General features: G+C 37.7%; 1 protein-coding gene across 5 annotated transcripts in view; it reads right to left on the reverse strand.

The window, feature by feature from the left end:
- DNAI7 (dynein axonemal intermediate chain 7) overlaps positions 1 to 15,797 on the reverse strand; it is a 67,244-nt gene that overhangs the window by 34,778 nt on the left and 16,669 nt on the right. For 3 of the 5 annotated variants that reach the window (XM_047739997.1, XM_047739996.1, XM_047739994.1), the window contains 4 exons: positions 15,068 to 15,169; positions 14,091 to 14,228; positions 7,755 to 7,901; positions 4,606 to 4,709 (listed from right to left, as the gene is read on the reverse strand). In XM_047739997.1, coding sequence (XP_047595953.1) covers positions 4,606 to 4,709; positions 7,755 to 7,901; positions 14,091 to 14,228; positions 15,068 to 15,169 — 491 coding nt within the window. The remainder of the gene's footprint in view (positions 1 to 4,605; positions 4,710 to 7,754; positions 7,902 to 14,090; positions 14,229 to 15,067; positions 15,170 to 15,797) is intronic. The other 2 variants (XM_047739995.1, XM_047739998.1) reach the window with 2 other exon arrangements.

Raw genomic sequence — 15,797 nt, forward strand, 5'->3', positions numbered from 1 at the left:
CCAGATCTTCCCACCCGTGTCTCAGGTAAACATTCAAAGTGGAGTGGGCCCAAGTGGAATGAAAATCAGTATTCGAACTAAGTTAAGTTTGTCGGGTTAATTAGGATAAACATGTCCTTTGAGTTAACAGTAGTAAATGTAAAACTTCATAATTTTTACTACAGGTCAAATAAGCTCATGTTGTTTGTTAAAATCTGTTAGCAAAGAGATGACTAAATTGATGAATAATTGTCTCAAAGTTTTAATGGGTGATTATTAAAGTAGCTTTCAAAGTCTTTGGTAATCTGAAACTTTAAAGTTTTGCTTGGATGACAAATGTAATTAAATTATGGACATTAGGTCTTAACCAAACAGGATAAAATACTAAGTCATTAATTACTAAACATAGGTTTGTACTTTTGACTTCTTACAGCAAAGAAACTAAGAGTATTTAAATCTGTTGGTAAACATGTTTTATACCTAACTGATTGATAAATTTGCCATCTGAAGAATTCTGTTGTAACAGTTCACAATTGGTTAATACTTAGTCTTCACTAGAGATTAAGAGTCTCTAAGACTATCAAATTCTGCTTCGTGTAACTAAGACTGATAGAAATAAGGGAAACAACTCTGTATGTAGGAAAGTAGATGATATGTAAGAAAGATTTAAGGAATGGGAATACATTTTGTTGAGGGCAAGAGAAGGTAATTTTGTCCTAAATGAGATGGTTGTTTGGAAGGAAATGGCTTGGGACAAAACCTAAATGCAAAAAAAAAAAAGTTATAGAAGGTTTGTAAAGGGAAATCTTTAGAAAAGGAATTTTAGCTATGGTCAAGACGGACTAAGATTGAAATGAATGGGTTTTAAAGGTGCACTGGTATAAGACTGAAATTGTCTCTGCTCAAAAGGACAAAGTTTTCTTAGATTAATTGATCTACCGTTACAAAAATGTAAATGGTTTTCTCTTTGCCTGCCCAGAAAACCCAGCTTCTATGTTTTGTTTTATCAGGTGTTTAACATCCCTAATTATATTTAGGCATGTGCTTCAAAACTTTATAGGATTTTAGCAAATGTTGACAAGATTTAAGTTGTAAATCTGTTTAACTCAGGCTTTTCCTTGGTATGCTAAGTTACTCGTGAAATACTGATGAACCAATGATAAACCTTGGGTCACATTTGAAAAAATACTATAACTATTCTAGAGATTCTGTGCATTTCCTAAAGTTGTTTTTTTTTTTTAAGATTTTATTTATTTATTTGAGAGAGAGAGATCGCAAGTAGGCAGAGAGGCAGGCAGAGAGAGAGGAAGGGAAGCAGGCTCCCTGCTGAGCAGAGAGCCCGACGTGGGACTCGATCCCAGGACTCTGGGATCACGACCCGAGCCGAAGGCAGCGGCCTAACCCACTGAGCCACCCAGGCACCCTTTTTTTAAAGATTTTTATTTATTTATTTGACAGAGAGAAATCACAAGTAAGCAGAGAGGCAGGCAGAGAGAGAGGAGGAAGCAGGCTCCCTGCCGAGCAGAAAGCCCGATGTGGGGCTCGAACCCAGGACCTGGGATCATGACCTGAGCCGAAGGCAGCGGCTTAACCCACTGAGCCACCCAGGCGCCCCGCATTTCCTAAAGTTTTAATGTTTTGAGAGATCATTGCTTGATACTGTAATTATAAAAATGTTATGTGTCACAGAAATAACCTGATTTCCTTGCCAGCTAAAGTGTAAACTCTCGTCTCATCAGCTCTAACCATATCCATTCTGAGTTTTTGTCATTTATAATTGTTTTAATTCTCTTATAAAATGAGTTTTATCGGGGCGCCTGGGTGGCTCAGTGGGTTAAGCCGCTGCCTTCGGCTCAGGTCATGATCTCAGGGTCCTGGGATCGAGCCCCGCATCGGGCTCTCTGCTCAGCAGGGAGCCTGCTTCCTCCTCTCTCTCTGCCTGCCTCTCTGCCTGCTTATGATCTCTGTCTGTCAAATAAATAAATAAAATCTTAAAAAAAAAAATAAAAAAATAAAATGAGTTTTATCTTAAAGGAGATTCATATAAAGGACCTTCAGGACAAATACAGATACTTGATATACTTAAAAATCCTGAAACTGAAATGGGTAAGAATTTCCAGAACTAGCTAAAGGTTGCATTCACCAGATTTAATAACATGAAACTAAATAAACTGGAAAATTATAATGTTATATCTTTTAATGTTTTGTCTTATTTTAAACATTACTGGTTCTCTAATGTTTACTCTTCCAGACTAGAAATATTTTTTTTCTTAAGATGTCCGTGACTTACAAAAATGTAAAAATATTTATTTACAAACAAATCAAAACATTCAATGAACATCCCCTATAATTCACAAGGACAAGCCATTGTCAAAAAAGCTAATGGTACCCTTAAATCATACCTCAAAAAAAAATTAAAAGAGGGGGAAATACTACAGGGAACACTGAAATACTCTCCTCATATGCATTTAATTTTAACTCTTTATGTTTAAAATTTTTAAATGTTCACGATATAGGTCACACAGCAGCTTAACGCTTTTGGCATCCAGACTTTTCTCCTCTTCCTTATACTAGGTGGAAAGACCCCCTGACAGACACTTGGAAGGGTCCTGACCCTGTCCTCTGCAGAGGACGCGGTTTTGTTTGTGTTTTTCCGCAGGATGAGGACACCCCAAGCTGGATGCCAGAGAGATGGTGCCAACTCCTCGCCCCTGTGGCAACGAATTGCAACACTAACCCTGAGTCGGAGAAATCAGCGGAGGAGAAGAAGACGTCTCCCCCCTTACAGCCAGAGGGATGTTTCATGCAAAACTCTGGAAACTGGTTGCTCCCCTGGGACCAATCGGAGTACAAATAGCCAGAAATGGTTATACTGCCACAAAAGACTTCGATCTGACTTTGCGGGCCTATGTTCCTAGACATTTTTTACTGGTAGTGGGCTCGGGATCAATAATTCTCACCTCTTTCCAAGGGGGGCATCTATTGTATAATATCCATTGTGACCATTGTGTGTTAACAAATTGCCTACCTGTGTCCCTGCCTTCGTCAGGGACAGGTCCTATGATAATGTTTGTAACTATGCAACCTCCATATATGTTATTACCTGTGAAAGTAAAAGAACCTTGGTATGCTCATTATGGTTATCAGTTTGCCCTTAAAATGCAGTTGCAACTCAAACGAGTCAAATGTTTTCTAAGTTATTGATAGCAGGAATAGCAGCACTAGTAACACTCATTCTGGCTGTTTACTGGCTTTTGTTTTAATATGGTGCATTATACAGATTTGTGCAAGACAACGACTACACGCTCAAGCACAAATTCATATGCCTGATTTATTTAAAAAGGAAGGGGGAGATGTGGGAGGCACGGTAAGGCTTGAGACGAGAACCAAACCAGGCCCTGACTTGTGCCTCCTTTAAAGGCTGAATAGCCGAACAAAAGGCTTAGGTCGATAAAGTCGAGTAGCACTGAGAAAGGGTCTGTGCTATGTGTTGTGCGCTTGCCTACGTGACTTCCCACACATTTGCTAGTCAGATAGAAACGATTTGGCAGGGGTCAGAAATTCTTGGCTGGTCCTTGCTGTCCTTGCACGGGCTATAGACTACACCACTGTAAGACTGTGCTGTGCTTACATAAACTATGTCTTGAGTGGCCTTGAAGTCAGTACATCTGGCGCTAGAGGGTCTGTTATTGGTGCTTGGGAAATAGATAATGGGAAAGCTTGAAGGATTTTCTGTGCATGTTGCAAACTCTTTAGTAATCAGCTAAAAATAGATACTTTCTTATGATTGTTTCTGTTAGCTATATAATGCCTTGCTGCCTTGAATAAAATTGGCACTACTGGACATCCTCCTTGGTGCTCCTCCTGCCCCCATCTCTTTGTCTCTTAATTTCTTTTCAGCATCCTCTTACCCTCTCGACCCTGGTCGCTTTGTTGCGCCGGCCGCGACACCCCGTCACTATCTCTCTCAAATAAAACAAAACTTGTTTCAGCCTCTATTATTCACTATCTGAGTAAAAAGACACCAACTAATTCTCTTCTTAAATCTGGGTAGCTAATACAGGGCTATTCATTTTTCTCCTTTTAAAAGTATACAGATTGTTTTTACTCTTCTATATGTAACACATTTTACAATGAAAAAGGTTATATTATTATATTGTCTCATTAGATTTAAATGACAGGGTATTTTATAGCAAATATAATTTGGAAAATATTTTGTTCCTTCCTGTTACTAAATATCAAAATTAAACCCCAATTCTTTTCATTGTCATATGACCAGTGTTTCCAGAGCTGGGACTAGAACACCTAGGTCTCCTTTTACTTTGGTAATTTTTCCCTAAAACTCACTGCCATACTAACTCAATTAATTTTGCATATTGAAGATTGAACAGAAGAAGGGATCATGATTTATCACCGTCACTATCATTTCTCAGAAAGATGTGATTAGCTGAAAATAACTTGCCTAAGGTAAACAAATAGCAGGTTTGCGATTCAAACCCCAGCTGGCTGACCTCCTAACATAGGTTTTTTCCAAGTGTACCATGCTAGTATGCAACAGGCATGTCCCTGGTCATCCTGAGGCCACTCCCAATGTCTTCTGACCTATAGTATCACCCATGGGAATACCTTGGATTCTTCTTGAGGTTGGCCCACACATATAGAGTAACATTTTCATCTTGAATGACTTTTTCCATATTTCCACTGTCCAGATCTGCTAATGTACTAGCCTGCTATAAGAGAAAAAAGAAAACATTATAAAAGATGAGAGTCCTCATAAACTATGCAACTTAGATGAGTTATTTCATCACTTAGGTGTTAGATTCGTTACTTAAAAGCATAATTTAGGTAAAAGTATCAAAATAAAAAATTGTTTTAAAAAAATTCTCTATTCTCTTAATGATACAAATGTATTTACTTAATTAAATGTGCTTCACCTTTCCACTTAGTTTCTCTTACTGTGTCTAAGGATTAAAGTTGCTCCTATATTTCCCAGGATTACTATTATATTACCCTTTTCAATTTTAACATTATCATGACTTTAACTATACACATGCCTCTTTATTTGTACATTAAAATGTAGATCATGCTACTGCAAAAGTTAGTCTATTTCTGAGTATTATCAAGTTTAGGAAACAAACTATCCAGTTTATGAAATTCAAATGAGTCAAGTTTTACTAGTCCAATACTTGATATCCAACATGAAACACACAATTTAAGGAAGTTCTTTTTTTTTTTTTTTTAAAGATTTTATTTATTTATTTGACAGAGATCACAAGCAGGCAGAGAGGCAGGCAGAGAGAGAGGAGGAAGAAGGCTCCCTGCTGAGCAGAGAGCCCGACGCGGGGCTCGATCCCAGGACCCTGAGATCATGACCCGAGCCGAAGGCAGCGGCTTAACCCACTGAGCCACCCAGGCGCCCCACAATTTAAGGAAGTTCTTAAGTATGTTTTAATAAGGACTAATATAGCTTGATACATATTATCTCTCTTAAATGGTTTAACAAAGTCAATATTGTATGTATTTGTCACAATACAAAAACTTTGAGGTACTGGAGATTGAATTTATTGCCAATTTTTTTTTAAAAAGATTTTATTTATTTATTTGACAGAGATCACAAGTAGACAGAGAGGCAGACAGAGAAAGGAGGAAGCAGGCTCCCTGCTGAGCAGAGAGGCGATGCAGGGCTCGATCCCAGGACCCTGAGATCATGACCTGAGCCGAAGGCAGAGGCTTTAACCCACTGAGCCACCCAGGCGCCCCGAATTTATTGCCAATTTTTAAAAAGTAATTGATCCTGCATGCTTCCCCCTCCCGCCGTGACATTAACTTTTGAAGTGTTCAGAATAGTCTTATAGAACTATTCCACATTGTGAATTTATCTGATTCTTCATGGTATTGCTTAACTTGCTCTTCTGTCCCCTTTATTTTTTGTAACTTCTTTGAAAGTTAGGTCTAGGTAGGTTTAATTATTTTCGGCGAGAAGGCATTGTAGGTTACGCTATACTCTTCACGATGCATCCTGTCAGGAGGCACATGATGTCCAACTGTTAACAATGTGGACTTGATCGCTTGGGTAACGTGGTAAGTATCTCCCACTTGTGAAGTACACTTTTCCCCAATCTGTAAGTAATCTGTGGTCTAATATTTGGCACCATGAGAATCATGCACTCCTCAACTACTTTTCACCTAATTATTTAAGTGAAAATGCCCCTAAAAAAAACCTGCCCTTATCATTTATTACATTGAAGATTAAAAAAGTGGTGATTTTCTGACGATTCCTTCAACATTTATCAGATGGCATTCTTCTATAAACTGTTCTTTCCCTCCATCCCACTTTCTCACTTGCTTTTCTGGAGTATCGCTTTAGACTCACAGATTTTTATTTAGACAATGGTCTATAATCAATTATAATTATTCTTTTTGATATTCAAATAATTTCAAATTTGACCAGAGGGAGCCCCTTTAAGTTAGTTCTGTCCCTTTGGATACAATTCCATTAGTCTCTGAGCATTTATTTGCTTTCTAGCACAAGATAACTCATTCTCATCTTTTACTTACCCTGCTCCAGTTCTGTTATCAGCTGTTCACCCCAATTAGACCTGGTTTCATTTTACAGATTAAAAAGAAATCTGGTTCATAGTAGTATTTCCATTTCAAATTAAACACTACAATATTTGGGGCACCTGGGTGGCTCAGTGGGTTAAGCCTCGGCCTTTAGGTTCAGGTCATGATCTCAGGGTCCTGGGATCGAGCCCCGCATCGGGCTCTCTGCTCAGCAGGAAGCCTGCTTCCCCCTCTCTCTCTGCCTGCCTCTCTGCCTACTTGTGATCTCTGTCTGTCACATAAATAAATAAAATCTTAAAAAAAAAACCATTACAGTATTTTTTCTAATCTCTAAGTTTACATATTTTATCTTTTTTCTCTTAAAATAATCTTGATTACTAAAAATTATAATACATTTCTTTGCTTTTCTTATAATAAAACTGTTCCAAAATTACATTATAAATATTACTACTAATAATAAATTTAGTAAAGTTTAAGCCAATTTTGCAATTCTTTTCATAATTAGAACATATTCTACCAAGGCTATACAGAGACCAACATAAACCAAAAGATAAAATAGACACACACAAAAAATGTGTGACTTTAGGTTGTTTTCTGATTTAAAGAGCACACAACAAAACAAAAAAAGCCATAGAAGACATTCATGGGATAGGATATTAGCCAAAATCTAAATAGGGACTGGACATTAGATTATGAAATTATTACTTCTCAAGGTATAATAATGATTTTAGTTATATGGATATTATCACTAATGATAAGATATTTGGGAAAACAGAGTGACTACCAATAATTATGATCTTAGTCAATTTATCTAGAGTAGTGAAAATTTAGCATATAAAGTTTTGTGAATTTATTTTCATAGTGATCCTGCTAAACCTTAGCAAGTATAAGAAAAAAGGGGGTGGCTCAGTCGGTTAAGCATCTGCCTTTGGCTCAGGGTCCTGGGATTGAGCCCCGCATCAGGCTCTCTGCTCAGCAGGAAGCCTGCTTCCCCCTCTCACTCTCCCTTTGTGCGTGCTCTCTCTCTCAAATAAATAAATAAACTCTTAAAGAAAAACAGTACTTTAACTATACTGATTTTTTTTAACTGACTTTTCCATAGCCTTTTAATTAAAAAGATGCTGGATTTTTTTTATCATATAGTGTAAAATTTTAACTCTTAAAAAGTTAATCGTAATTTATAAGCAAAAAGAAAAAAAAATTACACTTACTCTGAGAAGTATTTCTGTGGCTATGTTAAACTTAAGATGAAGGAGCTCCTGGAGTTCTAGAATTGATCCTTGGTACTGTTTTATATTTTTATCTTCCAAATCATATGGTGGTGTTTCCAGTAAAATTAATTTCAATTTCTCAATTAACTATAAATAAAAACAAAGTAAAAACTTACTATAATCTTCTGACAAATGGTCAAAGAAAAAGTAAAAAGGGTATGTTCTATCACTTTTGAATTGAGGCATACATCATATATAATCAGTAAAACATATAAAAAACTTTTCTTATATTCATTGTGTTATTTAAGATCATGGAAAAATAAAATATTTTCTCCAGAAACTCCATTATAAGAATTCCCAACTACGCTAACAGAGCTTTCATTAGCAAGTTAATACAGCAGGGGCAGCTTGGATACCTAAGACTATGGAACAGTAGAAATAATGGTATAACAACGAGGAGGAGGCTGACAAGAAGAAAGTTACTAATATATACTGACTGTTTATGTAGGAGTCCAGGGTAGGCCACCCCCAAATGAACCACAAAGGCCCAACACTGATCATTTTGAACTGAAGCTACTTGAGAGTCAACCGTACAAAGACACTTAGACCTCTTCTGTCCTCCTGAAAGCAGGAAACAAATCTCCCATATGAAAAATACCGATCCCTGTACTAAGAAAAGACATCTTTATTACTAGAGGCAAGGGCTATCAAGTAGAGAAAACTGTAGAAATAAACCTTGTTACTTTTTTACTAATCTACTACCTCAGCCCAAATTCTGCTTAGAGTTCCTAATTCAAGCTCACAAACACCTGTTTTCCTTATCCTGTAAATGCCTCACAAATCTATTGTTTCTTTGTCTAAAATGTGCCTGCCTTGGTCATTTCTTTCCTTTTTTTTTTTTTTTAAGACTTTATTTATTTATTTATTTGACAGAGATTACAAGTAGGCAGAGAGGCAGGCAGAGAGGGGGAAGCAGGCTCCCTGCTGAGCAGAGAGCGGGGATTCGGGTCTGGATCCCAGGACCCTGGGATCATGACCTGAGCTGAAGGCTGAGACTTTAACCCACTGAGCCACCCAGGTGCCCCAAGTCTAATTTCATTATTGGATCTCCATGTGCACATAATAAAACTGTCTTTTTTCTCCCATTAACCTGTCTCATATGAATTGAATTCTCTGTCCAGCTGAAAGACCTTGAAGGGTAGAAGAATTTTCCCTCTCCTACACTTACTACATGCCAGGAACTGTTCTAAATCTATTATACGTATTCATTCTATCTTCATCATAACTCTATGAGCTAGATACTGTTATTGTGCCTATTTTTATAGATAAGGAAACCGAAGTTTCATCTGTAAGGAATTTGGAAGATCTGACCCCATCCTAACAAGTAAAAAGCTCAACAGACTGAAAAATCAAAAAAAAAAAAACAAAACCCTTCTTTGTTCCACAAGAGGGGAAGAAACAGGGCAAACACCTGCCCTCAAGACTGAAGAGACCTAGATTCAGGAGCAAAAGCCACTGCAGAAACCAGTGCCAAGTAAGAACATCTGAACTGTAAATGCCAAATTATTGGAAGCTCAGTGTAGACAACTCTTGAAAGTTAAAAACTCCAGAAGAGAGGCACCTGGGGTGGCTCAGTCGTTAAGCGTCTGCCTTTGGCTGGCTCAGATCATGATCCCAGCGTCCTGGGATCCCTCCCCAAATCTGGCTCCCTGCTCAGCGGGGAGCCTGTTTCTCCCTCCTCAGCTCCCTGGTTGGTGCTTGTGGTCCCTCTCTATCTTTCTCTGTCATAAATAAAAATCTTAAAAACAACAACAAAAACTCCAGAAGAACACAGTCATGAAAGGGAGAGGGCCCATAATATTGTTAGACTTATCTCCAAACACTCCACCAGGTTCTCATAACAACTATGGAAGCAAAATCCCCTCCTATTTCTAGCAGGGGGAGAGGAAAAGGAATGCTTTTGAACTACACCAGAGTACTCGGTTCTTAACAAGGCCTGATCTCAAGGGAAACTAATTAGAGCCTAATCTGCAGGAATTTTATCAGAGCCTAACTCACCTGGGGGAAAGAAAATACACAACTCCAGCTGGCTCTAGCCATTCCCTCCCACCTAAAAGGGAATAAAAAAAATTAAAGACAATTGTGAAGTTCACCATGCAGAGAGACACAGGCTTTACTGAAAGACTGAGACCTAATTTCAGGACTGTAGAATTCTTCCCCTCTCCCTACCTTACCTCGTAGTCACATTACTAAAGGTCTGTTTACCGCAGCTCCTTTTATCCAGTACATCATGTTGAGCTATCAGGAGAAAATTACAAGTCATACCAAAAGGCAAAACCCATAATTTGAAAAGACAAAGCAAGCATCAGAACCACACATGGCAGGGAAGTTGGAATTATCAGACCAGGAATTTAAAACAACTATGATTAATATGCTAAGGGCTCTATTGGATAAAACAGACAGCATCCATGAATAGATGGGCAATGTAAAGGAGAGAGATGGAAATTGTAAGAAAGAACCAGAAAGAGATGCTAGATCAAAGGATACTGTAACGGAAATGGAGAATGCCTTTAGTGGGCTTATTAGTAGACTGGACTCAGCTGAGGGAAGAATCTCTGAGCCAGAGGACATAGCAATAGAATCCTTGAAAACCAAATGGCAAAGACAACAAAAACCTAAAAAAACAATGTAAAAAAATAGAACAAAATATCGTGGGACCGTGGGTCAACTACAAAGGGTGTCACATACACATAATGGGGATACTGGAAGGAGAAAAAAAGAGAGAAAGGAACAGAAGAAATATTTGACATAATAATAATTGAGAATTTCCCTAAATTAGTGTCTGATGCTAAACCACAGGTTCAGGAAGCTCAGAGAACACCAAGCAGGATAAATGCCCTAAAAAACGACACTTAGGCGTATCATTTCCAAACTACAGAAAAAGCAAAGATAAAGAAAAAATCCCCACAGAAGTCAGAGGGAAAAAACCTTACCTTTAGAGGAACAAAAATCAAGAATTGCATTTAATTAACATCTCAGAAACCATGCAAGTAGGGAGCCTGGGTAGCTCAGGCAGGTAAAAATTTGCCTTTGGCTCAGATCATGATCTCAACGTCCTGGGATCAAGCCTCACATGCAGCGTCCTGCTTCTCGCTCTCCCTCTGCCTGCCACACCCCCTGCTTGTGCTCTCCCTCTCTGTCAAATAAAATCTTTTTTAAAAAATCGAGCAAGCAAGAAGAGAGCGGAGATATTTATAGTGCTGGGAGAAACTGAGGCACAGCAAGATCAAGGAACAACCAGTAAATGGCAGGATTTAGTTCTGAACACTGACACATAATAAACACCTCATACATTCCAAATTAAGGGAGGCAGCTCAGTAGCAGTATGGACTCAAGCCAGAATGCAGGACTTCAATCCTAGCCACTTCTCATTAACAATGTGATCTTGGGCAAGTTATAGAACATCTTCGTGCCTCTGTGCATCACTGTGCCTTCTTCATTTGTGAAATGGGAATAATAGTGAATACCTCATAGAGTTATTATAAGAATTCAGCAAGTTACTATTTCTAAAGCCTGGCATAGTATTATTTAAGAGCGTGCCAAATAAATAAATTTGATCATTTGGAACTTGATGTTTACCGTGGCATCAATGCTATCCAATTCTTTTCTGTTCCTCATGTGCTGCCTGCTTTAGTTTCCTATGCTAGGATCATGCTCTTCTGTCTCCTGCTTTTTTTAAGTTTTTTTTTTTTTTTAAGAATTTATTTATTTATCAGAGAGAGGGAAACAGACAGAGACAGTGCAGCAGGGGAAGCTGCTGGCAGAGGGAGAAGCAGGCTCCTCACTCCACAAGAAGCCCAATGCAGGACTCCATCCCAGAACCCTGGGATCATGACCTGAGCTGAAGGCAGACACTTACCGACAGCCACACAGGCATCCCCTTCTATCTCTTCTTTTGTTACTTATCTTTTTCTCATTTTCCCTACTCCTTGTTATTTCCACTTCTGTAACCCACTCTCACATTAGGAAGATTTCCCTTCCAGCTCATCGCTGATGAACTCTACTTCCGCTACTTCCCACTCTCTTCCGGCTCTTACAGAGCACCAGGTTCCTAGACCAGCATCATGCCGCGGCAACATGGCAGAGAGGGTGTGCAATGGCAAGAAGACCTCACTGTGTACAGGAGGCTCCATGGAAAGTCAGAGTAAGACCCATCTGAAGTCTCATAGGAGTCTCTAAGCATGTCACAATCTCTCTCTCTTTCTATGTAAAATGGGTCTCATAAGTGTGTCCAGATCACATTAGGCAATACATGTTATGAACTTAACAGAATCTGGAGTTACTCCATCTTATAATAACATGTAGAAGAAGGAAACCACACTGACAAAAGAAAACACAAAAGGTGGTAAGGAACTGTAACAAAAAGCATTAGAGGATAAAAGGACCAAGAGCAGTGAATTCCTTCCAGTTTCAACTATTTTGTAGGTGTGTCTAGTGTGGATTTTTCTATTCATCCTAACTTGGGATTCGTTGGTTTCTTGAATCTGAGGGTTTGTATCTTCTCTCAACTCTGGAAAAATGTCAGCCATTTTCTCTTTGACTATTGTCATTCCCTCATCCTTCTGCATCTCCTTCTGGTACTCGTTTTCAATGTATTTTAGCCTCTTTTCCTCTATCATACATGTCTATTAATTGCTCATTCATATTTTCCATCTCTTTTTTTTTTTTAAAGATTTTTTTAAAATTTATTTATTTGACAGAGAGAGATCACAAGCAGACGGAGAGGCAGGCAGAGAGAGAGAGAGAGGGAAGCAGGCTTCTTGCTGAGCAGAGAGCCCGATGTGGGACTCGATCCCAGGACCCTGAGATCATGACCTGAGCCGAAGGCAGCGGCTTAACCCACTGAGCCACCCAGGTGCCCTGATATTTTCCATCTCTTTATCTCTCTGTTATATTCTGGTAAATTCTCCCAATCAACTTGTGATTCACTTATGATTAAGAATCATTTTCTTGTTCCCCTTCTCTAAGCTAAAGATGAGCCTGTTTAAACAAGTTCCTATCATTTCCTTTTGCAAAGTAGGTATTTTCTCTTTTATCCACAATAACTTTTGGAGACTCCCAGTCATATAAGGCATCTTTGATTCAACTTGCCACCTTTCACATACTCTAGGCATTGCCTCCTGATGTGCTTTAAACCAAGGCTAACCCAAGATTTAACAGAGAGGAAAGACTCTGGAGAAGTGAATTCTCTGTGAAGCCACTGATTTTGAGACTTGCCTATTTCTCTGAATTGTTTTATGGCCTCCAAGATTTTCCCTTACTTTGTTTTGAACTTGGCAATGAATTTTTTAAAATATTTATTTATTGGGGTGCCTGGGTGGCTCAGATGGTTAAGCATTTGCTTTCGGCTCAGGTCACTATCTCCAGGTCCTGGAATCAAGCCCCAGGTCAGGCTCCCAGCTCAGTGGGGAGTCTGCTTCTCCCTCTTCCTCTGCCTCTCCCCCTGCTGGTGTTCTCTCACTCTCTCTCTCTCTCAAATGAATAAATAAAATCTTAAAAAAAAATGTAAGTATTTATTTATTTATTTATTTGAGATAGAGGGAGACAGCATGCAAATGAGAGCACTAGAGTGGGGAAAGGGACAGAGGGAGAGAATCTTCAAGTAGACTCCCTGCTGGGCACAGAGCAGAGGACATGGGACTCAATCTTAGAATCCCTAAGATCATGACCTGAGCTAAAACCAAATCAGACACTTAACCAACTAACCCACCCAGGCACCTGTAGGCAATGAATTTAAGTATCATTAAAAATTTTTTTTTAGCATTTTTAAGTGCATAATAAAGTGGTAGTTCCTCCGGGTAGCCTGTCCATCCTATTTGCCAAAGTAGAAAGTACAATATTCTTACTCGTCTTTATACTTTCATGCCTTCAAGAGTAAGTGCCTGACACATAGTTAACACTGAAAAACATCTGTAGTGAACATAGAATAGTGGAAAATTTCAACTCAGGATAAAATCATATACTTTTCCCCCAAGTTATCTACATAAATGGATGCAACCTGATTTTTTTTTTTCCTGCTTGGATTAGACACACATAATGTTTCACATTTATGTCATAATGATCTTATCTAAGGTGGCAAAAATAAAAGTAAAAATAGGAATTGTAGAAATTTTTAAAAATGAAAAGATTAGCAAATAATTTTCTCCACAACCAAGCAAGCAGTAGTGTTATTAATTGGCAAGTACTATGGTTATTCAATTTATTCCTATTTTGGAGTCAATATCAGACAATTTGTAATTTAAAGAATTCAAAATTATAGAATTTTTCAGTACCTACATTTAGCACCAGTTTGCTTTTTGCAATCACTTCCTCAAGTGTCTCATTTGTTTCCTCTTTCCACAGGCTAATGAAAGTATTAATTTCTGGTGATATCGAAGGATCAGGACTCCCATCACATTGAATGTAGTGTTTCCACTGTGAAATAAAAATGTCTGAAGGTTCACACTGATGAAAATTCAAAGATTAAATAACTTTTTTCTAAGTATCAGTTCTCATAATCTAGTTTTTCCAATTTAGGCAAAAAACATTATGACTTCAACTGCTTATTTGAAATATCTCTAAAATAACAAAATTCTTTTCATCAAAATGATTTAAAAGTTTCCATAATTCAAATAAATAGCAATTCTAGTATTTGTCACACTTTTAAAACAGTATTTATGAGTTGATTTTGTTTTGCTTTCCTCTCTAGTCATATAACTTCTATACTTACAAAAGCCAATACGGGCTAATTTCTACTTTTCAGATTGTTACTAGTTGTTAATAATCATTGGCATTTTAGTATGAGTTCTTCCATTTATTCTGTAGTACATGCAAATTCCGCATTTGTAATCATATTATCCTTAACAGTTTTTTGCTTAAATTTATACCACCATTATCTTTTGCCATATTATTAGTTGTTCCTTTTTCTCTGGATAATAATTTTTACTGTTTCCAAAGTTATGCTCTTTTGAGCAACACTAGATTCCTTTAAACTCAAAATTTTCTATTTTAATTTAGAATAATTTTCTTGTATAGATTCCCCCAAATTAAACCAGAGTCAAAAGATCTAAAAATTTCAAGGGTCTTACTATTGACAAATAGTATTCTACAAAGCTATGTGAATTTACTTTGCCACATGCGATATGAGAGGTTTGTCAGATTAGAGATGTATTACAGACAAACTCTAAGTCTGGGGGAAGATTAAAAAGGATATCAGACTATAACTCCCTCTTGTGGTACAAAAGTATTAGTTCACACACATAAATCGGTCTTACCTGAGAAAGCAATCTAGTATCTCGTTTCAATTTCTCTGCTTCAGGAAAGCACCCTTCTAATAAACAAAGTTCTTCAAGTTCTTCATTTCTCCTTTCTAGATCCTATTACATGGGGATAAATACATTGGCCAGCTCTTAAATTTTAGCTTTATGTTTCGTAAGTAGCATCTAAACTTTACTGTCAAAATATTTAGTTTCAAAATGAACACTAAAGTTAGTTTGAGAGTAACTGGCATTTCTAAAAGGTTTCATCTGAAACAGTGGTTTGTGAATGATCTGCAGACTCTGGTGGGTCCCTAAGACTCTGGGGATCTGTGAAGTCAAATCTGCCTTCATAAAAATACTAAAACAGTAACTGCCTTTTCTGTAGTCTATACATTTGCACTAATGGCACAAAATGGTATAAAATTGCCGGTGCCTCAGCACAAATCAAGTCACGAGCTGTACTAGGGGTCACATTCTTTGAGGGAGAGGGGTGGGCAACAGCCAGTTTCACATAAGAATGATGTGATAAAGTAAAAATTATTAATTTTATTAAATTTGAACTCATCAGTATATGTCTTTTGATTATTCTATGTGATAAAATGGGAAGTATGCATAAAGCAATTCTGCTACATATCAAAGGACAAGACCGTCTTGAGAAATAAATACTTGTGCAATTATTAGAGTATTTTGGCAGACACTCAAAAATGAATGAATTGAGTGTGTTAATTCCAGGAAACAACTATAA

This window comes from Lutra lutra, chromosome 8 (assembly GCF_902655055.1).
Source record: "Lutra lutra chromosome 8, mLutLut1.2, whole genome shotgun sequence".
Taxonomy (NCBI): domain Eukaryota; kingdom Metazoa; phylum Chordata; class Mammalia; order Carnivora; family Mustelidae; genus Lutra; species Lutra lutra.